General features: G+C 43.4%; 1 protein-coding gene across 3 annotated transcripts in view; it reads right to left on the reverse strand.

Moving 5' to 3' along the window:
• nup85 (nucleoporin 85) overlaps positions 1 to 27,613 on the reverse strand; it is a 63,764-nt gene that overhangs the window by 22,492 nt on the left and 13,659 nt on the right. For 2 of the 3 annotated variants that reach the window (XM_063030841.1, XM_063030839.1), the window contains exons 2-10: positions 27,248 to 27,338; positions 25,645 to 25,804; positions 16,824 to 16,900; positions 12,380 to 12,423; positions 7,984 to 8,053; positions 6,426 to 6,547; positions 3,508 to 3,642; positions 2,514 to 2,636; positions 14 to 145 (exon numbers count right to left, since the gene is read on the reverse strand). In XM_063030841.1, coding sequence (XP_062886911.1) covers positions 14 to 145; positions 2,514 to 2,636; positions 3,508 to 3,642; positions 6,426 to 6,547; positions 7,984 to 8,053; positions 12,380 to 12,423; positions 16,824 to 16,900; positions 25,645 to 25,804; positions 27,248 to 27,338 — 954 coding nt within the window. Of the gene's footprint in view, positions 1 to 13; positions 146 to 2,513; positions 2,637 to 3,507; positions 3,643 to 6,425; positions 6,548 to 7,983; positions 8,054 to 12,379; positions 12,424 to 16,823; positions 16,901 to 25,644; positions 25,805 to 27,247; positions 27,339 to 27,613 lie in introns of those variants that run through there. The other variant, XM_063030842.1, reaches the window with a different exon arrangement.

Consider the following 27,613-nt stretch of genomic DNA (forward strand, 5'->3'; position numbering starts at 1 on the left):
TAAGACTTCTTACCTCAGCGTATTGATAAAGTTCTGTGGGTTTTATGGATGGGTGAGAGTACAGCAGCCTGCTAACCAGGAAGTGATACCAGGTGGATAAGAGGTCCTTCTTTTCAAGCAAGGCATCCTCATTTCCTGCTAGAATCTATGGTGGAAATGGAGAGAATCAACTAGTTAGGCAAGCTTAGCCTGGGAAAGGATCAGAGTGAGATGGTCGACCTTTATTCCACTGACCACCACCAGCTTCAAAGCATAACTGTAATAACAGTGAATGAAACCACAATGTCCGTTTCCAAAATCCCTTCCCATTCAGGACAGCTCAAGGCTCAAATCCAGATTCTATTCCACTGTTATACAACTATTGAATGGTTCCCTAGTACAATCAGATGGACTCTTGACCTCACAATCTACCTTGTTATGAACTTGCACCTTATTGTTTAACTGCACTGCACTTTATTCTGCATTCTGTTATTGATTTACCTTATTCCACCTCACTGCACTGGATAGTCATTTGATCTGTATGAACAGATTGCAAGAAAGGTTTTACACTACATCTCATTCCAATAATTTAAAATAATATCTGGCTGCTAGGCATTAATATTTAGTGACAGTAACCAAATAACATAGAACAGTTCAGCACAATCATGTCCTTCAGCCACAATGTTGTGCTGACCTTTTAACCTACTTAAAGATCAATCAAACCCTCTCTCCCTCCTCCCACATAGCCCTCCATTGTTCTTTCATCCATGTGTCTGAGTCTCTTAAACATCCATAAAGTATCTGGCCTCACCACTCCTCCTGCCAGTGTCCCATGTGCCTACCAGTCTCTGTCCCCGCACCACTCCTCCTGCCAGTGTCCCATGTGCCTACCAGTCTCTGTCCCCTCACCAATCTTCCTGCCAGTGTCCCATGTGCCTACCAGTCTCTGTCCCCTCACCACTCCTCCTGCCAGTGTCTCATGTGCCTACCAGTCTCTGTCCCCTCACCACTCTTCCTGCCAGTGTCTCATGTGCCTACCAGTCTCTGTCCCCTCACCACACCTCCTGCCAGCAGATCCAATGCAGCTACCGCTCTCTATGTAAAAAAACCTAACCAACATCCCCCAATACTTTCCTCCAAACATCTTAAAAGTTATTCACCCTCATATTAGCCTTTCCACTCTGGGGAAATATCTCTGGCTGTCCATTCTGTCTATGCCTCTTATCTTGTATATGTCTGTCAAGTCATCTCTCATCCTCCTTTGCTTCAAAGAGAAAAGCCCAAGCTCACTCAGTCCTCATTGAGGGATCAGAAGTGGACAGAGTGAGCAATTTCTAGTTCCTAGGTGTCAATATCTCTGAGGACCTAACCTATCAACATATTGATGCAGCTCTCAAGAAGGCAAGACAGAGGCTGTATTTCATTAGGAGTTTGAGGAGATTTGGTTTGTCACCTAAAACACACAAGTACTTCTACAAATGTACTGTGACAGGCTGCATCACTGTCTGGTATTGGGGGGGCGGGGGGGTTACTGCACAGAATCGAAGTAAGCTGCAAAAAGTTGTAAAATTAGTCAGCTCCATCATGGGTAGCAACCTCTGCTGTATCCAAAACATCTTCAAGGAGCGGTGTCTCAGAAAAGCTGCATCCATCATTATGGCTCCCCACCACCCAGGTCACGCCTTGTTCTCACTGCTACCATCGGGTAGGAGGTACAGAAGCCTGAAGGCACACATTCAGCGATTCAGGAACAGCTTCCTCCCCTCTGCTATCTGATTTCTAAATGGACATTAAACCCCTGAGCACTACATATGCCGGTGATATTAAACCAGATTCTGATTCCTCATAATACATGCTCCCGAATCCAGGCATCATCCTGGTAATTCACCCTCTCAAAACTTCCACAATCTTCCTATAATGAGGTGATCAGAACTGAACACAATACTCTAGCTGAAGTGTGTCTGAAGTCAAAGTGTCGCCCAGCCAGTTTTACAGAGCTGCAACACAGACTGTCAATTCAACATCTGACCACGGTGATCATGAATGGAATATCAGAGCTGTAAAGATTAAAAGAGAATGAATACCAATGAACTACAGATGCTGAAAACTCTCAAGTCAAGCAGCATTTGGACAGAGCAACAGAGTCAAAGATCCTTTGTAGAAATAAAAGAGAAATAACCAATCCCAGCAAATAATTAACCAAGATGTTCTAAACAGCCTGCACACCCAAGGAGAAAAGTGGGTGGTGGGGGAGGTGGAGAAATATTGCAAACCTGGAAGCCTTCAGCAAGAAACCAAACCAGAGGGAAGAGGATACAGATGTGTTTGTGACAAATGCAAGGATGCAGCAAGTGAAGGATTTAGCAAGCTGGCAGTTGATATGTGGAGTGACAGTACTGCTGGACAGAACGGCCTTAACCTGTGACCAACACATCCTTGTCCTTCATTCTGTCAGGAATGCAGGAAGAAGTGATTTTTGTTTAGCTTGCTAATACTGCTGTTGAGAGTGCATTTCATCAGGACACCTTCTTTACCTGGCAGATCAGCAGTAGATCATTATTGGATGCAAAGGTTCCCTCTCTCAGGCATCGCTGGCAGTCCTCCTGCCAATGACGCCACTTCAGCTCGAACTCTGTTAGGGTCTGATTGCTGCTGGACTAAAGTGGGCAAGAAAGCACAAGAGTAGTTCAATGAGCTTATCAACATTTCCACAGAACTAATACAGTAAAACTGATGTTACCTTTAAACATTTTAAATGGCAGTATACAACATTTTTGAATATTCACAATGGGCTTAAATAAAAAAGGGAAGTCATCAGACTGAGCAAAGTCAATGCAGAACTAAATCATAACACATCTGAGGATCCAAGATCACTCCCCTCTCAACAATGCAGGATAGCAGTTAGGGTGTTGTACTCTGCACAAACTATCAAAGCGAGGACAGGCAAAGCATAATGAAACCACAATGTCAATAACCAACAATCAGGTACTGTTAAATGCTCCCAGTCAGTTTTGGCTGACATGTCCACCACAGCCCTGTTGTGTTCAAAGGAAGAACAATGCAGGGACACTAGTCCAACACTGTTCTAATGAAGCTTAACACTGGAAGCACACCAGTGCTTTTTTCTCTCCACAGATGCCGTCTAACCTTCTGAGCATCTCAGATTTTCTGGCCTTGTTGGGCAGTTCAGCAGGTAATCCAGGATTAGGGAGTTACAAACACTATAGCAGGGCCCGCTCTCAATCGTTGTCCTATGTTTACGTACACATATTAGGTTGACAGGACAGTAGAGGAAAAAGCTGTGACACCAACAGCTCATAGCTATCACTGAAAATAAAACCCGACAGAAGCTAGAGCTGCAAAAACATACTTTAGTGAGGAATCACCATCTTAGGAAAGAAGGAAGAATGACAAATCCATAGTCACTTGGGAAGGGATATCAAAGGATCCTTGCAAGGGATGCTTCGCAGAGGAAGCCAACATCATCACAAGGAAAAAAGGAAGAAAATAATCAACTTGAAAACCTACTGAGAAAATGGGCATTTTTCTCATTAGATCAGCCATGCATTTGTACATGGAACTGGCCGCAGGTTCGAGCAAAGCCTTTCTTGCCAGCATCTGTCGAGCCTCTCCCATTCGTCCTTGGAGCACATAGCCAGTAACCTGGGAACAAACAGAAAACGTCACAAGGCAAGTCCCAAACCACTTCCCTGCTAAATTTGGCCATTCATTCCTCAAATTTGCTCTGATGCTTAACACGATAATTGTTTATTTTATAGCTAAGCTCCGATCGAATCCCTCTCCAGATTCCCTTAAAATTCAAAACTCCATCAAGCATAATTTGAATATATTCACCTAATGAGCTGACAAAATCCCTTGGGAAGAGGATTCCAAAGATTCACAACCCTCTTGTAGAAGAAATTTCTTCCCATCTCTGTCCTTGCTTTGAGACTCTGGCCACTGAACAGAGACAGCCTGGCCATGGGAACATCTTTGCAGCCATCCAGTCAAGCCCATTGAGAATTCATTAAGTTTCAATGAATGCTTCATTTTTCTGTTGGCTGTTTAATCTCTTTTTAGAGGACATTTTCTACCCATCCCTTCCTTCCTTCTGCTCCCTCCCCCCCCCCCCCAACACCGGCTCAATCTGCTGAATCTTACAGCACTCCTTCAATCTCTGCTGTCCCACTCACATACCCCAAAAACCACTCCACATCTTCCTCACAAACCACTCAACGAGGCAACACCAACAGTCTCGGATATATTACACTTGATCTACTGACCCAGGACTTAGATACAGACTGCAAACAAGTGAGGCACCAGAACCATTCACCGCTGCAGCCACTAGTCACAGCTTTACAACCCAAGAATGATCCCAGTTGCTAAACCATGCCAGTACCTTACCTCCTACATTGTGTAGTTATTTTTCTTTAATAACCTTCTGTGCTACCTTATTGAAAGCATTTTCAAAGTCTAAGTAACCCATACCCAACAGCCACTTTACCTACCAAAATTATAACCTCAAAACATGCCAACAGATTTGGTCGTACATAACTCTCCCTTTTTAATTCCAATATAAATTTGTCTATTTCTTTATTTGCTAAGTATCCTATTACTGCTTCCTTTGTCATAGGATTCTAAAATTTTCTGTACTACTGATCTCACATTAATTCACATTAACCCCATTTTTCCTTTTCCTTTTTTTTTTAAATAGTGGGGTCCAGATGCCACTAGGAAGTCAAATCTCAGCCCAATATACTTGTGCAGGATCAGATAGCAGGGACATTCCATTCATTATCTCTTTACAACCATTGCTTTCTACACAGATCATTTTTTTGAGAATTTCATTTCCACTAACTTCCTCATTTTCTTAAATAAATGAGAATTGAAGGCAGTGTAAAACAGGTTGATATGCTCAAACACATTGACGTAGTTTAAAAAAAAGAGGATGTGCTAGAAGTTTAAAAAAACATTAGGATAGATAGATCCCCAGGTTACTATGGGAAGGGATGGAAGAGATTGCTGCAACATTGGTGATGATCTTTGCACCTTCACTAGCCACAGGAGTATCAGATTCCCCACGGTAGGTTCATTTAGAAAGTCAGGAGGCATGAGATGTAGGGAAACCTGGCTGCATGGACAGAATTGGCTTGCCCATACAAGGCAGAGGGTGGTAGTAGACAGAGAGTGTTCTCAGGGTCAGCGAACAGTGATATTTGTTCTGGAACCCTTATTTGTCCTGATTTTAATAAATGACTTGGATGAGGAAGTGGAAGGGTGGCTTGGCAAGTCTGCAGATGCACTAAAGTTGGAGAAGTTGTGGACAGGTTGGAAGGTCGTTGTAGGTTGCAATGGGACATTGACAGGATGCAGAACTGGGCTGGAAAGTGGCAGATGGATTTCAACTCAGAAAAGTGCAAAGTCATTCATTTTGGAAGATCAAATCTGAAGACAGAATACGGAGTTAATGGTAGTGTAGAGGAACACAGATCTTGGGGCATAAGTCCATAGATCCTTCAAAGTTGCCGTGCAAATTCATACGGTTGTTAAGGCATATGGTGTGTTGGCCCTCATTATAAAAGTGATTGAATTCAAGAGTTTTGAGGTAATGTTGCCACTCTATAAAATACAGGCTAGACCACACTTAGAATATTGTGATCATTTCTAATTGCCACATTATAGGAAGGATGTGGAATCTTTAGAGAGGGTGCGGAAGAGACTTACTGGGATGTACTAGAGGGCATGTTTTATGAAGAGAGGGTGAATAAGCTTAAGCTTTTCTCTTTGGAGCGAAGGAAGATGAGAGGTGATTTGATAGAGGTGTACAAGATGATAAGAGGCATAGAGTAGCTGGCCAGAGACACTTTTCCCAGGGTGGAAATGGCTAGTACAGGTGGGGGGGAGACATAATTTTAAGGCGACTGGAGGAAAGTACAGGTGGTTATCGGAGCTAAGTTCTTTACACAGAGTTGTGAGTGAGTGGAACATCCCGCCAGGGGAGGTGGTAGAGGCAGATACATTAGGGACATTTAAGAGGCTCCTAGAGAGGCAAGAGATTATAGAAAAATGGAGGGTAATGTAGGAGGAAAAGGTTAGATTGATCTTAGAGTAGGTTAAAAGGTCGTCAAACATAATGGACCGAAGGGCCTATACTGTATTGTACTGTAATGTTCTATGTTCTTCAGCTCCTCTTTTCCGCAAACCCGTGTCCTCTCCTACGTCAGGGGGGTTTCAGCCCCTCTTCCATGAAGGCAGACAGGACATCTTGTTGAAGGCCCAGAAGGCTTGCTCACACTTGACCCCACTCTCCACCCTTAAAGTCACCACAAATACTTACTATCTGTACCACTGAAACCATTTTCATCATGGGAATGTAATCTTTAGAGTTGTTGGTCAATTTACTGTTGCATCCACCCAGAGCTCACGCCTGGTGAGGTATCACTTACCACATTCCAGAAGTAAAGGTGCTCTGTGGGGTTTTCAGTAGCCAGGAGCTTGTCAGCCATAGAATCCACTTGGCACACATGCACTCTGATCCAGTCCAGAAGTAGTGTGATAAGAGTACCAGCTGCAACCAGACATTACTACCTTAGTGTTTAATAAACTACAATGTTGTAACATCTGGTTAATTCAGATCACTATTCTTTGCTAAAGGTAAAAGTTTATCTTTTGTCCTCTTCTGATGATTACTTCTGAAAACATTGCCAAGCTTTACCCCCCTGTTGGTAAACAGGTCTATCAGAGACCCCAGTAAGAGGATTTATATTTTAAAATATTTAGACTGAAGTGTCACCGTGAAGCTAAACTTGCCTGTGGACACTACCTTCACACTGCAAAGGACATAAGGCACTTGGGTAAAGCCTGCCTCTCGGATTTAGTCTCCTTCATGCTGTCTTCACAATGCACCCATCTCTGCAATGGAGACACCAAACGACCGGCGATTGCCCTGCACAACATCTGCATTCAGTCTGCTTCCTGTTGCATTACCTCTTTAATCCTGTTCAAGTCCGCAGTCCCCTCACTACTGTAGCAATATCCAATGTAAACAATAGGAACAACTTCTTATCTTCCCTGTGGGCAATGTGCAACCACTGAATCTTCCAACTTCAGGTAAATGTCTCTCTCATCGTTTCCCATTATTATCCCCTTGCCCCTTTCTCAACCATAAAATGTCTCCCCATTGGTCAGTACTGATGTTCTTTATCCCCTGATCTGTGTAACCTACCTCCAGACAGCCTTTTCCTTATACTTCACTCCTCCCCACTGACTGATTTCTGCCTCCACAGATTCAGCTTAACTGGCCGAACTCTTCCAGCATCTTCCACTATTGTTTCTTCCCCCCACTCTCATCTGCGTCTCCCCTCAGCTAGTACAGAGGTCAGACACGGTCCCCGCTGACAAAGCAGCACTCACGTTGTATTTGTCCATGTCAATTACAGCAGCCGGGTAGTTTGTAGTCTTGGACATTCTATACAATTGCCCTGGCACCAGAAAATGCCCATGAAGCTGCTCAACAGATCCACTGACACTGCAAGAGCAAAAGAGCCTGTCGTTCACCTCTTGCCTAGCTCTCCTTGAATTATAAAATGGTGGCTCAAGTCCTGGACACTTAAGCACTCCAGCGCAGTACCGAGGTCTCCCTGCTTTGAATACAAAAGATCCTAGTTTTGTTTCCAAGAAGAATTGGGGAAGTTACCTTCAGTGTGCTAGTCAATACAGATCCCTCCATCAACACTGTTAGAAACAGATATAGTTATTACTACTTTGGTGACAATAACAAATACACTTCTAAGATACTCAACTAGCTATACAGCACTTTGGGAAAGAGGACAGCCACTAGATAAATGCAATACACTTTCCCATCAAATCTGGCATACTTGCAACTTAATTCCTACAACACATGAAACTGCCATTATCGGCCATGATCCCACATCCAAAGACAGGAAACATTTAAACACAAAGAAACTGAAATGAAAGGTAGCACATGAAGCTTTTCAGTCTCACCTTGAGCTGCATCGACGTACAAGATCTCACACAAGTTCCAAATCAGCTCCATTGCTGACAGAATTGAAACCTGTCATCGACAGAGCCAGCACACGGTTAGCTTCCATTAACATATTGCAATTTACTCCAAAATCAAAATTTAGTTCAAAAAGACAAGCTGATGGACACTTCGAATTAGACTCAAATCAAAGGAACACATCATCTATATCTTCTAGCAGTAAGGGGCCTCCATGAACAGCAATGATGAAACACACAGATAGAAGATCACAGCCAGGCAGTGTGGGTGAAGTCCTAAATCCTACTCTTCTCTATTCACCAATGATGAGGACAGTGGTACATGGATAATCAGCAGCAAATTAAGGACAAGAAAATGTTGATATCATGGGGCACATAAAGGTTGATAAATCCTCAGGGCCACAATGAGAAGCAAGGGAGCCCTGAAGACTTCTGCATCTTTACTAAATACAGATGAGGTGTCAGAAGAATGGAAGATAGTTTACGTTGTTGAAGGGCAGCAGGGATAAGCCAGATAATGAAAGGTTTAGCCCCAATGGTAGGGATGGTATTGGGAGAAAATTCAAAGGGACAGGATTTGTGGACCTTTAGAAAGTCATGGGTATATCAGGGATGGTCAGGGTGACTCAACTTTGTATATATGGATTTTTGTAAGGCATTTGACAAGTTCTCCTATTAGAAGGCTGGTGGCTGGTCAAGGCTTAAGGCACATGGGATCCAGGGCAAGTTGGCTAACCAAAATTAGCTTGGTGATGGGAGAGAGAAGGTAATGATGTATGGATGTCTTTCTGATAGGAAGTACGTGAACCACAGGGATCTGTGCTGGGACCCTTGTTAATATATTAATGGATATGAATGCAGGACACAAAGTTTGTACATTTAATAAAAGTTAGCAGTAGTGAAGAAGATAGTCTAAAGTTACAGCGGGATATAGATGGAGAGAAAGTTGGTTGGAGCAGTGGCAGATGGAATTTGTTCTTGACATGAGAAGTGATTCATTTTGAGAAGTTAAGCAGGGAAAGGAAATAAAGAATAAATAGCAGGACCTCATTGTTCTCCAAAAGTGGCAACACAGGTAAGTAGGTTGGTGAAAAAACCATATAGCATGCTTGCCATTTGTAGGTCAAGATTCAGAGTAGATGCAAAATTATGTTGCAGCTTCACAAAACACTAGTTAGAACGCCCATGTACTTACTGAGGAAGGATGAGATTGTATAGCAGAAAGTGCGCAGGAAATTCACCAGGGTGTTCCCTGGATTGGCACACTTTAGTCATGGGGAGAAATTGGATTAGTTTGACCTGTTTTCCCAGGAAACAAAGAAGGCTGAAGGATAACTTGATGGAAGTTGAAAGAGGCATCAGAGGAAGGTAGAAACTTTTCCCCTTAGTAAAACACACAATTAAGGCAAGAGTTTAAAAGGAGTTTTAGGAAGAAGCTAAAAGGGAAATTTGAGAGTTTTCTTTTAACACACAAGTAAATGATATCTGAAACTCAGTGGAATCAGATACAACCATTATGTTTAAGAGACATTTAGACAAGCACTGAAACAGAAAAGCATACAATGCAGTTATATTTGTGATTTTTCTTTTGTGATGACCATCTACACTATTCCCATTCAGGTAAATGGGAATAGTGTAGATGGCCATGGTGAATTGAAAGGCCCTTTCGTATGTCTCTGTAAGACTATTACCCATGGGAAGCCTTCATCAGGCCAATCCAGCAATTGCCATGGCTGTGGTTCAGACATCCCTCATTGAGTGCCCTTCTACCAAAACAACAGCATTTGGAGCAACCACGTCTAAAACTCCAGTTTGATAATATTTAAACAAGTCATCATGTAAGAAAAATCACAACCATAACGGTATTGTAAAAGCTATAGGGACTGGATTCCAGGATTTGGAGCCTTTACTCAGGGAATGTCTGAGCAAAAAAAAAAGTCCAGGGTTTTATTTATTTTATTTGGAGATACAGCACCTGACAAGAGGCCCTTTCAGCCCAACAAACCTGCACCACCCAATTACACCCATGTGACCCAACGGTTCTACTAATCTACCAACCTACACATCTTTGGAACGTGGGAAGAAACTGGAGCACCTGGAAGAAACCCATGCAGTCACGGAGAATGTATAAACTCCTTACAGGGAGCAGTGGAATTAAACCTGGGTCACTGGCACTGAACAGTGTTATACCAAGCACTATGTTACCGTGCTGGCCCCATATTTGGGACCAACGTGCAGGAAGCTTTAACTGGGAAAAAATTTTTCAATTAGTACTTCTTCTATATGTGCTAAACATACATTAATACAATTTAAAGTAGTACACAGAGCTCATATGTCCAAAGATAAACTAGCTCGTTTTTATTCCCATATAAACCCTACTTGTGATAGATGTCACTCTGAAGTGGCTTCTTTAACTCATATGTTTTGGTCCTGTCCTCTTTTGGAAAAATATTGGAAAGACATTTTTGATATTATCTCAACAGTTCTATGTTTCGATTTAAAACCCCATCCTATTATGGCAATCTTTGGATTGCCAATGGTAGAACATAGATCTTTGTCTTCTTCAGCCTGTCGAATGATAGCATTTGTTACTTTAATGGCGACAAGATGGAAACCAATCCTACAACTACATTCCAATGGTTTTCTCAAACTATATTAAGTTTAAATTTAGAAAAAACTAGAAGTGATATTTTTGACCCTTCGGTTAATTTGAAGAAACTTGGAAATCTTTTATGCAACATTTTCATATGATGTAATCTGACCTTTCCGAATCTTTTTTCTAAACTTAAATTATATGATGAGAGGAGCAGAGTTAACGACATTACTGAACGTGTCTGATACAAGCTATTGGTCTAGCCCTGTTTTGCTTTTTTGGGGGGTTTTTTTTCTCTTTTTCTTTTGGGGTTTTTCTGGTTTATATATTTTTTTTCTTTTTTTCATGACTAATTTCATTATGAGTTTGGAAGTATTTTATATCTATGTTACTTAAAATTCATTTTATATATGCTGATTGACATTATTCCAATCTCTTTGTACCAACTTCGTTATTGAGTTTATAATTTTAAAAATTAATAAAAAGATTTAAAAAGAATAAAAAGAAAGCTTTAACTGGTATTGCACCCATCCTGCAATCGAGTTGTTTTCTCCCTCTATCCCCACTGAATTGTAAGTTTGTAGCTTCAAGTTCCACTGCAGACTTGTGTACATAAATCTAAACTGACACTCCAAGGCAGCACTATCAAACATGAGGCCTTCTTTTTCCTTACTTGGATATGAAAGATCGATGGCATTTTGATGGAGATGAAATGACGCCAGTGTCAAGGCCAGTGCTACCCCTCAAAAACCACTGAAAACATTACCTGAGTGTTGCGACAATTACTGTTTGGGGCAGCCGCCCCACGTCCTATTCACACTTAAAATTTATTTTGTGGCTAAGATACTGAAACATCAGAAAATTGTGAAAGAGACTCCATTCAAGCTTAGCTTATTAAACGGGGAAATGGCAGCGTTTCTGGTGCTTAACCCATGCTGTTATTGTGCACAGTGTTTGAGGGGGAAATGTAGAGGAAGTTTTCCTTTGAATCAATCCTGTACTCCACCAACAGTGTTTTAACTGAATAATTTTGTTATATTCCCCATAAGTTAAATATTTTAACAATTTTCTGGCGGATGTAGCCATACCAGTCTAAAATCTCATCAAATTTGGTTTGAGATAAAGGTGGATTGATCCTACAACACAACTCCCTTTAACAACACAACACTCCACATGGCCTTGGTCTTTGGAAGTTCAAGTGACCTTAATGATTTTGGATGAAACCACACAAAACTGTGGACTCAGCAGCTAGCCAACTCCTAACTAGAGGACTAAAACCTGGGGCACTACTGCAAGGAGTCGCCAAAAGATCAATCATGAATGAGATCTGCAGACCAAGCTTGTACTGCTTTAGTGCAATCAGCAAGCCTTTTCTCTGTCGGATATGGGTGGATAAATGATCTCCCACTAGTTCAAATATAAGCAAATTAGCACACAAGCACAGGAATGCCAACCCCTCAATAGTTCACCTGCCTTCCTGTCCAAGCATATACCCAAATAAACACAGACAAGAGGCAGGCATGCATCCCAAGGATGTATGAATCAGGTCCCTAGTGAAGTCAGCACCTTCAGAAAAAGAAGAGTCTAATGCAACCCAAATGTTCCCTCGACCCTTGAAGTATTAAAGGAGAGGCATGAGTCAACACTAATTATGTCGTTTGGAAAACTATTCAACTGTATTTCTAATAAGAGTGGCCAGCAAAGGGTGTGTATCCCAATAATCACCTCCTGCAGACTAATCTGGCCTCTCAGAATATGACTTAAAGCAAGACTTAAATGTAAACATACCTGATCCTCATACTCTGTTGACAATTTTTGATCTTCAGTGAAAACTGGGGGGAAAAAAACCATAATTCTTTCAGAAATCTCTCATTAAGTCATCAGAATGGTGAGCACAGAAACTGGAAGTTGTGTTAAAGTAGCAACACACATAAAAGTTGCTGGTGAACGCAGCAGGCCAGACAGCATCTCTAGGAAGAGGTGCAGTCGACCTTTCAGGCTGAGACCCTTCGTCAGGACTAACTGAAGGAAGAGTGAGTAAGGGATTTGAAAGTTGGAGGGGGAGGGGGAGATCCAAAATGATAGGAGAAGACAGGAGGGGGAGGGATGGAGCCAAGAGCTGGACAGGTGATAGGCAAAAGGGATACGAGAGGATCATGGGACAGGAGGTCCGGGAAGAAAGGCGGGGGGGGGGACCCAGAGGATGGGCAAGGGGTATATTCAGAGGGACAGAGGGAGAAAAAGGAGAGTGAGAGAAAGAATGTGTATGTAAAAATAAGTAACAGATGGGGTACGAGGGGGAAGTGGGACATTAGTGGAAGTTTGAGAAGTCAATGTTCATGCCATCAGGTTGGAGGCTACCCAGACGGAATATAAGGTGTTGTTCCTCCAACCTGAGTGTGGCTTCATCTTTACAGTAGAGGAGGCCATGGATAGACATGTCAGAATGGGAATGGGATGTGGAATTAAAATGTGTGGCCACTGGGAGATCCTGCTTTCTCTGGCAGACAGAGCGTAGGTGTTCAGCAAAGCGATCTCCCAGTCTGCGTTGCATCTCGCCAATATATAAAAGGCCACATCAGGAGCACCGGACGCAGTATATCACCCCAGCCGACTCACAGGTGAAGTGTTGCCTCACCTGGAAGGACTGTTTGGGGCCCTGAATGGTGGTAAGGGAGGAAGTGTAAGGGCATGTGTAGCACTTGTTCCGCTTACACGGATAATTGCCAGGAGGGAGATCAGTGGGGAGGGATGGGGGGAACGAATGGACAAGGGAGTCGCGTAGGGAGCGATCCCTGCGGAATGCGGGGGGGGGGGAGGGAAAGATGTGCTTAGCGGTGGGATCCCGTTGGAGGTGGCAGAAGTTACGGAGAATAATATGTTGGACCCGAAGGCTGGTGGGGTGGTAGGTGAGGACCAAGGGAACCCTATTCCTAGTGGGGTGGCGGGAGGATGGAGTGAGAGCAGATGTATGTGAAATGGGGGAGATGCGTTTAAGAGCAGAGTTGATAGTGGAGGAAGGGAAGCCCCTTTCTTTAAAAAAGGAAGACATCTCCCTCGTCCTAGACTATAAGGTCACACCTCGCACTTCCCCTTTCTACCTCCTACTCAAGATCCACAAACCTGCCTGTCCTGGCAGACCTATTGTCTCAGCTTGCTCCTGCCCCACCAAACTCGTTTCTGCATTCCTCGCCATGGTTTTATACCCCCTTGTTCAATCCCTTCCTACCTATGTTCGTGACACTTCTCACGCTCTTGAACTTTTCGATGATTTTAAGTTCCCTGGCCCCCACCGCTTTATTTTCACCATGGATGTCCAGTCCCTATACACTTCCATCCCCCATCAGGAAGGTCTCAAAGCTCTACGCTTCTTTTTGGATTCCAGACCTAATCAGTTCCCCTCTACCACCACTCTGCTCCATCTAGTGGAATTAGTCCTTACTCTTAATAATTTCTCCTTTGGCTCCTCCCACTTCCTCCAAACTAAAGGTGTGGCTATGGGCACCCGTATGGGTCCTAGCTATGCCTCCTTTTTGTTGGCTTTGTGGAACAATCTATGTTCCGTACCTATTCTGGTATCTGTCCCCCACTTTTCCTTCGCCTCATCGACGACTGCATTGGCGCTGCTTCCTGCACGCATGCAGAGCTCGTTGACTTTATTAACTTTGCCTCCAACTTTTGCCCTGCCCTCAAGTTTACCTGGTCCATTTCCGACACCTCCCTCCCCTTTCTAGATCTTTCTGTCTCTGTCTCTGGAGACAGCTTATCCACTGATGTCTGCTATAAACCTACTGACTCTCACAGCTACCTGGACTATTCCTCTTCTCACCCCGTCTCTTGCAAAAACGCCATCCCCTTCTCGCAATTCCTCCATCTCTGCCGCATCTGCTCTCAGGATGAGGCTTTTCATTCTAGGACGAGGGAGATGTCTTCCTTTTTTAAAGAAAGGGACTTCCCTTCCTCCACTATCAACTCTGCTCTTAAACGCATCTCCCCCATTTCACGTACATCTGCTCTCATTCCATCCTCCCGCCACCCCACTAGGAATAGGGTTCACCTGGTCCTCACCTACCACCCCACCAGCCTCCGGGTCCAACATATTATTCTCCGTAACTTCCGCCACCTCCAATGGGACCCCACCACTAAGCACATCTTTCCCTCTCCCCCCCCTCTGCATTCCGCAGGGATCGCTCCCTACGCGACTCCCTTGTCCATTCGTTCCCCCCATTCCTCCCCACTGATCTCCCTCTTGGCACTTATCCGTGTAAGCGGAACAAGTGCTACACATGCCCTTACACTTCCTCCCTTAGCACCATTCAGGGCCCCAAACAGTCCTTCCAGGTGAGGCAACACTTCACCTGTGAGTCGGCTGGGGTGATATACTGCGTCCGGTGCTCCCGATGTGGCCTTTTATATATTGGCGAGACGCGACGCAGACTGGGAGACCGCTTTGCTGAACACCTACGCTCTGTCCACCAGAGAAAGCAGGATCTCCCAGTGGCCACACATTTTAATTCCACATCCCATTCCCATTCTGACATGTCTATCCACGGCCTCCTCTACTGTAAAGATGAAGCCACACTCAGGTTGGAGGAACAACACCTTATATTCCGTCTGGGTAGCCTCCAACCTGATGGCATGAACATCGACTTCTCTAACTTCCGCTAATGCCCCACCTCCCCCTTGTACCCCATCTGTTACTTATTTTTATACACACATTCTTTCTCTCACTCTCCTTTTTCTCCCTCTGTCCCTCTGAATATACCCCTTGCCCATCCTCTGGGTCCCCCACCCCTTGTCTTTCTTCCCGGACCTCCTGTCCCATGATCCTCTCATATCCCTTTTGCCAATCACCTGTCCAGCTCTTGGCTCCATCCCTCCCCCTCCTGTCTTCTCCTATCATTTTGGATCTCCCCCTCCCCCTCCCACTTTCAAATCCCTTACTCACTCTTCCTTCAGTTAGTCCTGACGAAGGGTCTCGGCCTGAAACGTCGACTGCACCTCTTCCTAGAGATGCTGCCTGGCCTGCTGCATTCACCAGCAACTTTGATGTGTGTTGCTTGAATTTCCAGCATCTGCAGAATTCCTGTTGGTTGTGTAAATTAGAGCAGTGGGAGTGAAGTATAGTGGAAGTTTATGATTGGATAAAGGATTTTAATGTGTATCCATTTTAAAAGCTAAGAGGTAAGACATCCAAACAACACAATGTAACAGTTTTATTTGTAAGAGGATCAGTATCAGTAGATGTTTAAGGTAAGAAGCGAAAAAAAAATCAAGGATTAGAATTAAGGATAGGGAAGTTTTGATTCAAATTATGATGCATAACCGATAAAAAAAGTGAAAGAAGATTCAATGCAATCTAAGGAGTGGAACAAAATAGATTGCTGCTTGAATGGTGGAGCAGGCCAGCTTTGCAAAATTGTAAGATTAAAGAGGAAATGTATGGATAGGAAGTTTATGACTAAGCAGCAAATATTGGGAAATACATGCTGCCCGGTTGGGTCAAAGAGCGGATGCCAGAAGTGCTGGTACCCCTTTTATTTCCCTCCGTCCACAGAAGCAATGAGCTAGTGCAAACGGAGCACCACCCTCAAATTTACAAATAATATAAATGTCTGAAGTTTATCAAGCATTATGGGGAACAGTTATCATTCAGTAAGACCGGAGTCAATCGACATCCTACCAAATCTCACCTGCACTTAGACAAGCCAAGCAGAACGAGCAAACTACAGAATTCAAATACTATTAAAAGAGTACAGTCGACATTTCGGGCCAAACCCCTTCAGATGGACTGGATTTCGGACCAAAACCTCAACTGTTCACTCTCCTCCACAGATGCTGCCTGGCCTGCTGAGTTCCTCCAGCATTTTGTGTGCCTTGCTCAGGTTTTCAGTATCTGCAGATTTTCTCAAATACTGATTGGATAGGTTTATTCACATCCCATTACAATACATCTCTTTAATACATCACAGGATGCAAAGCCCCACCTCAAAAAATACTTTGATCTATCAGCCATTCAAACATATAAATCCATTGTGGAAGCAGAGATAGAGACTTTCTACAAAGTGAAAACAGCACAAGCTTTGAAGAAAAAAAAGAGAATAAGCACATACATTGTGAAAGCACAAGAGAAAAGGATACTGCTCTCTGAAATCGCCAACATTTTGGAAGACCAGCCTATAATTAATTTCTCTGCAATAAATTGTTCATCACATTGTGACATACAGCTTACCAGTTACTGCAACCTTGTGTAGTTCCTCCAGATAAGCTCTCATCACTGAGCGGTAGTTTCTGCTAATGTGGACTAATCTGTAACAACAACCACCATGTGTTACATCATGGAAATAGTGCTTTCCTATTTACCCACTAACCCACCTCGCAGGAAATGAATCCTTGAGTTCTGGTTATAGTTTTGCACAAATGAAGCACAACATATCCCAGCCCAGAGGAACAACAACCAACGTTCCACTTGCCATTCATCATTGTGCACAAGATTTTAATTACTTCAGTACATGGGCTCCAGATCTCGCTGATTAACCATGTCTTTTAGTTCTTGTAATATTGTCATATCTTTCCTGAATCCAAAGTGGAGACCTTTGCTTTTCCAGGTCAAACTCCAGCTGCTCTGTCCCTTTGTACGCTACTGCACCACATGAACCACACAACCCAGCATGACCTGCAAGTATTGCCACTTCCATTCCTTTTGTAGGTACTGCATCATGCCGAGCTAGGACACAGTCGATTCCCAGTAAACATACTGTTATCAGGTGGTCCACCATTCATCTGTTACAAATTAATTTATAATTCATGTCACAAAGGAGGGAGCAGAAGATGGCGGCGCGATGCAGCACGCGCAGCCATTCCGAATGATTATCGTTATGTGTAACTAGGGGGCTGTGCACAATCCGGATTTGATGGGGACAGCTGTGCAGCGCAGAGGAACATCTGGAGAAACTTCTGAAATGCCCCCTTCGCTGCCGCTGCTACTGTGCGATCGAGAATCTCTGGAGACCAAGGCCCCAAATCCTCGGCTTTGCGTATCGCCTGCTGCTGGGGCCGGGATCGAAACGCTCGGCAGAGGATGGTGCTCAGTGTCGAATAGGTGGTCGGAGGTTCGAAGGGCCGAATGGCCTACTCCTGCACCTATTTTCTATGTTTCTATGTTTTTCGGTCGGACTGTGGTCGGATGCTTCCGGGATGCTGCATCAGCAAGTTGGCGGCGCTGGAGGTTTACCGTCTGCGTGAGATGATGGGACTTTCGAGAGACTCTGAGACTTTTACTGTGCCATGGTCTGTTCTTATCAAATTACGGTATTGCTTTGCACTGTTGTAACTATATGTTATAATTATGTGGTTTTTGTTAGTTTTTAAGTCGGTTTGTCATGTGTTTTCGTGATATCATTCTGGAAAACCATTTTTATCATTTCTTAATGCATGCATTACTAAATGACAATAAAAGGGGACTGTGTGTCATAATCATAATCATAATGCAAACATGACCAAAACTGCAGACAGAATAACAATGTACAGTATAACACAGCACAGAAACAAGCCCCTCAGACCACTACATTGAGTCAAACTAATGAAAGTAGTAATTGAATTCCTAACTAAACTAAATCCTACTATTTCCACAATGTCCACACTTTCTATTCCCTACACAACCATGTGCCTATCTAAGAGCCTCTCAAACACCTCTAGCACATCTGCTTCCACTACAGCCGTCAGTGCACTCCAGGTTTGCACCACTCTTACGCATGCCGTACACCCTCTTTACTACCTCATCAACCGCTACAGGCAGTTCAAGACCCCAAAATCCTTCTGTACATGCCACTAAAGACTCCTTACATTTGACCTCCCAAAGTAACTCACATTTGGTCAGATTGAACTCCATCTGTCATTACTCTGCCCTTACAAAAGCACATGATAAAATAGGTCAAAGTCAGCATGGTTTCCTATAACAGGACCAATCAGGAGCAAAAGTGGAAACGTGCATGCAGTCGGAGAAGGTAGCAGAGGTACTTAATGAATACTTTGTTTCAGTATTCATTTCAGCAGTGAAAAGGATCTTGGCAATTGTGGGTATGAGTGACAGTGGACTGAAACGCTTGAACGTATAGACATTAAGAGGATGTGCTAGAGCTTTTGAAGCTGTTTAGATAAATCGCCGGGACCAGACGAGATATACCCCACGCTACTGTGGGAAGTGAGGGAGGAGATTGCTGAGCCTCTGGCGATGATCTTTGCATCATCAATAGGGACAGGAGAAGTACTAGAGGAATGGAAATGTTGCAAATGTTGTTCCTTTGTTCAAGAAAGAGAGTAGAGATAACCTAGGAAATTATAGACCAGTGAGTCTTACTTCTGTGGTGGGTGTTAGAGAAGATCCTGAGAGGCAGCATTTATGAGTATTTGGAGAGACATAATATGATTAGGGATAGTCAGAATGGCTTTGTCAAAGTGCCTTACGAGCCTGATTGAATTCTTTGAGGATGTAACAAAACACATTAATGAAGCTAGAAAAAAAACAACAGGAATTCTGCAGATGCTGGAAATTCAAGCAACATACATCAAAGTTGCTGGTGAACGCAGCAGGCAGTCGACGTTTCAGGCCGAGACCCTTCGTCAGGACTAACTGAAGGAAGAGTGAGTAAGGGATTTGAAAGCTGGGGGGGGGGGGATTTTTGGATCTCCCCCTCCCCCACCCCCTCCAGCTTTCAAATCCCTTACTCACTCTTCCTTCAGTTAGTCCTGACGAAGGGTCTCGGCCTGAAACGTCGACTGCGCCTCTTCCTATAGATGCTGCTTGGCCTGCTGCGTTCACCAGCAACTTTGATGAATGAAGCTAGAGCAGTGGATGTAGTGTACATGGATTTCAGCAAGGCATTTGATAAGGTTCCCCATGCAAGGCTCCTTCAGAAAGTAAGGAGGCACAAGATCCAAGGAGACCTTGCTTTGTGGATCCAGAATTGGCTTGCCCACAGAAGGCAAAGGGTGGTTGTAGATGGTTTGTATTCTGCATGGAGGTCGGTGCCTCAGGGATCTGTTTTGGGACCCTTCCTTTTTTTATAAATGACCTGGATGAAGAAATGGGACGGATGGGTTAGTAAGTTTGCTGATGACACAAAAGTTGGGAATGTTGTGGATAGTCTGAAGGATTGTCAGAGGTTACAGCGGGACATCGATAGGATGCAGAACTGGGCTGAGAAGTGGCAGATGGAGTTCAACCCAGATTAAGTGTGAAGTGGTAGTTCATTTCAGTAGGTCAAATTTGAAGACAAAATATAATATTAATGGCAAGACTCTTGGCAGTGTGGGGGATCAACGAGATCTTGGGGTCCGTGTCCATAGGACACTCAAAGCTGCTGCGCAGGTTGACAGTTCTGCTAAGAAGGCATATGGTGTGTTGGCCTTCATCAACCGTGGGATTGAGTTCACGAGCCATGAGGTAAAGTTACAGTGATATAAGCCCCTAGTTAGACCCCACTTGGAGTACTGTGTTCAGTTCTGATCACCTCACTACAGGAAGGATGTAGATACTATAGAGAGATTGCAGAGGAGGTTTACAAGGATGTTGCCTGGACTGGAGAGTATGCCTTATAAAAATAAGTTGAGTGAACTTGGCCTTTTCTCCTTGAAGCAATAGAGGATGAATGGTAACTTGGTAGAAGTGTATAAGATAGACATTGATTGTGTGGATAGTCAGAGGCTTTTTCCCAGGGCTAAAATGGCTAACACGAGGGGGCATAGTTTTAAGGTGTTTGGAAGTATGTAACAGAGGGGACATCAGGTGTAAGTTTTTCCACAGAGAGCGGTAGGTGCATGAAATGCATTGCCAGTGAAGGTAGACACAATAGGGTCTTTTAAGAGACTCTTAGATAGGTCCATGGAGCTTTGAAAAATAGAAGATTATGCAGTTGGAAATTCTAGGCAGTTTAGATTAGATTATGAGGACACGCAGTCCTCTTTCATTGTCATTTAGTAATGCATGCATTAAGAAATGATACAATATTCCTCCGGTGTGATATCACAGAAACACAGGACAGACCAAGACCGAAAAACTAACAAAAACACAAAATTATAACATATAGTTACAACAGTGCAACAAACAATACCATAACTTGATGAAGAACAGGCCATGGCACAGTAAAAAAGTTCAAAGTCTCTCAAAAATCCCACACCTCACGCAGACGGGAGAAGGAAGAAAACTCTCCCTGAAAACTCTGAGTCGTCCGAGAACTTCGAGCTCTGATCAGCCCTCTGACACCGAGTACTGAGCACCAACTCTATCCGAACGCTTCGACCTCAGCCTTGGTCGCCAGCAGCAGGCAAAGCCGGGGATTTTGGGGCCTTCTCTCCAGAGATTCTCGATCGCACAGTAGCAGCAGCAGCGAACCAGCATTTCAGAAATTTCTCCAGATGTTCCTCTGTGCTTTCACGTCTATCTCCATCAAATCAGAATTGTCCACGGCCCCTATTTAATAGATACAATATTATTTCACGGGAGAGCTGCGCGCGCTGCCATCTTCTCATCCCGCCTACAGTAGGTTACATGGTCAGCACAAGATTGTGGGCCAAAGGGCCTGTAATGTGCTGCAGAGATCAATGTTTTATGTTCTAAATAACAAACAGGACAGACAAAGGAGAATCGGTGGATGTTGTTTATTTGGATTTTCAGAAGGCCTTTGACAAGGTGCTGGACGAGGCTGCTTACAAGTTAACAACCCATGGTATTACAGAAAAGATACTAGCATAGGTAGAGCACTGGATAATTGGAAGGAAGCAAAGAGTAGGAATAAAGGGAGCCTGTTCTGACTGGCTGCCGGTGACTAATGGCGTTCCACAGGGGTCTGTGCTGAGACCACTTCTTTTTACATTATATGCCAATGATTTGGACAATGGAATTCTTGGCCTCGTGGCCAAGTTTTCAGATGATATGAAGATAGGTGGAGGGGCAGGTAGTCATGAGGAAGCAGAGAGGCTACAGGACTTAGACCGATTAGGAAAATAGGCAAAGAAGTGGCAGATAGAATAGTGTTGGGAAGTGTGTTGTCATGCACTTTGGTAGCAGAAATAAAAGACTATATTCTAAATTGAGAGAAAATTCAAAAATCTGAGTTGCAAAGGGACTTGGGAGTCCTCATGTAGGATTCTCTAAAGGCTAGTGTGCAGGTTGAGTCAGTGGTGAGGAAGGCAAAGGTTAGCAATCATTTCGCGAGGACTAAAATACAAAAGCAAGGATATAATATTGAGGCTTTATAAGGAACAGGTGAGGCCTCACTTGGAGTACTATGAGCAGTCTTGGGCATCTAAGAAAGGATGTGCTGGCACTGGAGAGGGTTCAAAGGAGGTTCATGAAAATGTTTCTGAGATTGAAAAGTTTATCATATGAGGTGCATTTGATCTCTCTGGGCCTGTATTCACTGGAATTCAGAAGAATGAGGGGTAATCTCAGCATAGCCTATCAAACACTGTAAGGTCTCAATAGAGTGAATGTGCAGAGGACGTTTCCTATGGTGGGAAAATCTCAGACCAGCGGCTCAGAATAGAGAGAAGTCCATTTAAAACAGATATGAGGAGGAATCCCTTCAGCCGCAGATGGTGAATCTGCGGAATTTGTGACTGTGAGAGCAAGTCCATAAACCATAAAATATAGGAGCAGATTTAAGCCATTTGGTCCATCGAGTCTGCTCCACCATTCAATCATGGCTGATCCTTTCTTCCCCCTCCTCAGCCCCACTCCCTGGCCTTCTTACCGTAACCTTTGATGCCTTGGCCAATAAAGAACCTATCAATCTCTGCCTTAAATACACCCAATGACTTGGCCTCCACAACTGCCTGTTGTAACAAATTCACAAATTCACCACCCTCTGGCTACAGAAATTTCTCCATATCTCTGTTTTAAAAGGATGCCTCTCTATCCTGAGGCTGTGCCCTCTTTTCCTGAACTCCCACACCATGGGAAACATCCTTTCCACATCTACTCTCTCTAGGCCTTTCAGCATTCGAAAGGTTTCAATGAGTCCCCCCTCATACTTCTAAGTTCCAGCGAGTACAGATCCAGAGTTATCAAACACTCCTCATATAATAACCCTTTCATTCCCAAAATCATCCTTGTGAACCTCCTCTGAACCCTCTCCAATGCCAGCACATCTTTTCTTAGATGAGAAGCCCAAGGCTGTTCACAATACTCAGGTGATGCCTCACCAGTGCATTACAAAGCCTCAGCATCACGTCCCTCCTCTTGCATTCTAGACCTCTTGAAGTGAATGCTAACATTGCATTTGCCTTCCACACCACCGACTCAACCCACAAGTTAATCTTTGGGGTGTTCTGCACAAGGACTTGCAAGTCCCTTTGCACCCCAGATTTTTGGATTTTCTTCTGGTTTAGAAAATAGTCTGCACATTTATTTCTACTAGCAAAGTGTATGACAATGCATTTTCCAACATTGTATTTCATTTGCCACCCTCCTAATCTAAGTCCTTCTGCTGCCTTCGAGTTTCCTCAACACTACCTGCCCTTCCACCAATTTTCATATCATCAGCAAACTTGGCAACCAAGCCTACTATTCCATCAAGTCACTGATGTACAGCATAAAAAGAAGCGGTCCCACCACCGATCCTTGCAAACACCACTGGTCACTGGCAGACAACCAGAAAAGGATCCTTTTATTCCCACTCGCTGCCTCCTACCAATCAGCCAATGCTCTAACTATGTTAGCAACTTTCCTGTAATACCATAGCCTCTTAGCTTGGTAAGCAGCCTCGTGTGTGGCACCTTATCAAAAGCCTTCTGAAAGTCCAAATATACAACATCCACTGCATCCCCTTTATCTATCCTACTTGATATCTCCTCAAAGAATTACAACAGGCTCCTCAGGCAGGATTTTCCCTGAAGGAAACCATGCTGACTTTGTACTATCTTGTCCTGTGTCACCAAGTACTCCATCACCTACCTCAACCGTAACAATTGACTCCAACATCTTCCCAACCACCGAGGTCAGACTAATTTGTCTATAATTTCCTTTCTGCTGTTTTCCTCCTTTCTTAAAGAATGGAGTGACATTTGCAATTTTCCAGTCCTCTGGCACCATGCCAGACTCCAATGATTCTTGAAAGATTATTAATAAAGACGCCATAATGTCTACTCCTGTTTCAGAACCCTAGGACGCAGTTCATCTGTTTCAGGTGACTACATACCTTTAGACCTTTAAGCTTTTTGAGCACCTTCTCCCTTGTAGCAAAACTGCACTTACTTCTCTTCCCTCTCATACTTCAACATCTGACACACTGCTACTGTCCTGCACAGGAAAACTGATGCAAAATACTAATTTAGTTCATCTCCCATCTCCTTGTCCCCCTTTATTATTTCTCTGGCCTCATTTTCTAGTGGTCCTATATCCACTCTCGTCTCTCCTTTTTTTTTACATACTTGTAAATGATTTTACTATCCACTTTGATATTGTTTACTAGCTAGGTTTCATAATTCATCTTTTCCTTCCTAATGATTCTTTTAGTTGCTCTCTGAAGGTTTTCAAAAGCTTACCTGCTATTTTTTGCTTTATTGTATGCCCTTACTTTTGGTTTTACATTAACTTTGTTAGCCATGGTTGAATTTTGAGCATTTCTTCATTTTTGGAATATATCTATCCTGCACCTTCCTCATTTTTAACCAGAAACTCATGCCACTGCTTTTCTGCTGTTGTCTCTGCCAGCATCTCCTTCTGATTTACTTCAGGCAAATCATCTCTCATACCACTGTAATTTCTTTTAGTCCACTGAAATACTGCTATGTCAGACTTCACTTTCTCCCTATTAAATTTCAATCACTGGCTCTTAAGGGTTCTTTTATCTTAAGCTTCCTAATCACCTCTGGTTCATTACATAACACCCAACCCAGGAGAGCTGATCCCCTAGTAGGATCAATGACAAACTGCTCTAAAAAGCCATCTCGTAGGCATTTAACAAACTCACTCTCTTGGGATCCATTATAAACCTGATTTTTCCAATCAACCTGCATGTTGAAATCTCCCATGACTATCATAACATTCCCTTTTGACGTGCCTTTTCTATTTCCCGTTGTAATCTGTAGTCCATATCCCAGCTACTGTTTGGAGGCCTGTCTATAACTACCACCAGAGTCCTTTTACCCTTGCAGTTTCTTAACTCAACCCACAAGGATTCAACATCTTCCAATCCTATGCAACATTTTTGCACTTATTTGATGCCATTTTTTACTAGCAGAACCACGAAACTCCCTCTGCCTATAGTCATTGAGTATATTTAAGGCAGAGGTTGATTGATTCTTGATTTGTCAGGCATGAAGGGATACAGGGAGAAGACAGAAGATTGGGGCTGACAGGGAATTGGATCACCAATGATGAAATGGCAAAGCAGATTCGATGGGCCAACTGGCCTAATTATACTCCTATATCTCATGTAGTTCCTAACTTAAAGTAGTGAAATAATTTCATTTTCAGCCATTTTGGCATCTCCAAGCCTAAATGTTTGAAACCAGTAGCAAAACAGATCTGAATTGTCTTACTGTTTATTTCTTGCCAACTATCAGTGACAAAAGTTCAGTAGTTTTTATACCCAGACACATTCAACCGACGCTATCTAAAAACTGTTTGCCTAAGCATGGTGTAGTGTCTAATGGCCACACAAGTGCACACACTGATGTTGGTAAGAAACTGTACAGCAACTGCCTCCCATCCCAATTAAGCAGCATATTGCCCAAAATAAACAAAGTAAATCCCAGCTGTTTTCTCAATTAGTTTTGGTTCTTGAAGAGTTGTCCTATATGTACTGGCCCAATTAACTGGAATCCACTGTATTACCGTCTATCATAACTCATAATTGTTGGCTTTAAACAATGTCTTCAGAATTTTCATAAAATGCTGCTTAAGCACCAAACTGACTTGCTATATTCCTTATTTCCACAACTTGAAGGCAGAGCTAATAAAAATTTGCTGCCATAGAAGTACACCCTGAAAAAAAGGTTCATCTTCAATTTCAAGAGGGCGAGGAGCCTGAAAATTAAAGTCTACTCACTGTGCTTTGCTGATTTTGCAATCCTGCTCGGCTTTCTGAAGAGTCATGAAGATGCCATGCGACTCATTGAAAAGTTTGCTCAGAATTGGTGAGTAAATATCCTTGTCTCTCCGAACAACTTGAATGTGAGCCATCTGTGAGGAAGTGCCAGGGGACCTGTCTGTTGTTGGGCCAGAAAGAATGGTGTCCACAAATCACTTACTCAGATCCAGCAATACTTTCATTTACAACACATCAGCTAGAACAATGACATGCTGGGCCTCATGAGGGGTTGCTGAAGAAACAGTGGATCTGCCACAGAAGAGTAACAGTGTCCTAAAGCAGAGAACTCTTCAGCCCACCATCAAGTTACATCAATCTTACACTCATCTCACTTTTATTCTCCCCTTATTCCCAACCACTCACCTACACACTAAGGGTAATTAACAGTGTGACAAAATAACCTATCAACCAACACCTTTGAGATATGAGAGCAACCAGAACACCCAAAGGAAACCTATATGATCACAGGACATGCAAACTTCACACAGACAGCACTGAACCTGGGTTACCAGAGCTATAAGACAATTACTCTTCTCACAGCAACACTGTGCCACCCTACCATAAAACTGATATTTTAGATTATGAGAACACTCAGTCCTCTTTTATTGTCATTTAGAAATGCATACATGCATTAAGAAATGAGACAATGTTCCTCCAGAGTGATATCACAGAAAACGGGGCAAACCAAAGACTAACACTGCCAGAACCACATAATTATAACATATAGTTACAGCAGTGCAAAACAATACCATAATTTGATAAAGAACAGACGATGGGCATGGTAAAAAAAAAAGTCTCAAGTCCCGATCGACTCCCGAGTCCCTGATAGCAGGCAGCAAAAGGGAGAAACTCCAGGCACCAACAACTGTCGATGCATTGGAAGCAGCCAACACTGAGTCCGTCCATCCGAAAACTTCGAGCCTCCGACCAGCCCCTCCGATACAGCCTCCCGAGCGCCATCCTCTGTCGAGCGCCTTCGACCTCGCCCCAGCCGCCGAAACAAGCAAAGCCAAGGATTCGGGGCCTTTTGCTCCGGAGATTCCAGTTACCACACAGTAGCAGCGGCAGTGAAGCAGGCATTTCAGAAGTTTCTCCAGATGTTCCTCCGTACTCTCACATCTGTCTCCATCAAATCAGAATTGTGCACGGTCCCCTACTTGACAGATTACAGATATCATTCACCGGAGAGGCCACGCGTGCTGCGTCGCGTCGCCATCTTCTCCTCCTCCAAACATCAATCCTTCTGCTTTTGTCATCAATAGAAACAAATGCAATTATTCACATCAGTCAAATTCACAGCTCAGAAGGACATTCTACCTGTATTGTATTGCTTTTTGTGGGAGCAATACAAAAGGGAAATCTTGCTATATCAATCCCAAATCTACTGTGCTACATCACCCAGTAGTTAGAACCTCCATACTAATCCCACAGGTCCCCTCTTCTCAAGAATTTCCAGTTTCAAGTGGTTGGGGAACAAAGAACAATATAAAAATATACAGTAGATCAATAATTTGGAATTATAAAAATTCTAATACAAACAATGATCAATATGTCACATTACCTGTCCGTTTATATTGTGTTGGATAGATCAAAATTTGCGTAGGGCCCCACTCAAACCCGATGGGTCGCCCAGGACTCACTCCCGGAATGTCCTGATGTCAGAGAGAAATAAATAAAGTGTGAATTTATCACCTTAGCTAAGGGAATACCAGAGTCACAGAGGGATACAGCACAGATTCAAGATCCTCAGCCCAGCAAAACTGCACCAAACACACACCACCACACAGATAACAATCTTATCTTTCTCCACATTCATATCATCTCATCTTATGCACAAGGAGCAATTTAAGCTACATCCACACTACGCCGGATAATTTTGAAAACGCCGGTTTCGAGTAAAAACGACAGGCGTCCACACTAAGCGTTT

This window comes from Mobula hypostoma, chromosome 22 (genome assembly GCF_963921235.1).
Source record: "Mobula hypostoma chromosome 22, sMobHyp1.1, whole genome shotgun sequence".
In the NCBI taxonomy this organism is placed as follows: Eukaryota; Metazoa; Chordata; class Chondrichthyes; order Myliobatiformes; family Myliobatidae; genus Mobula; species Mobula hypostoma.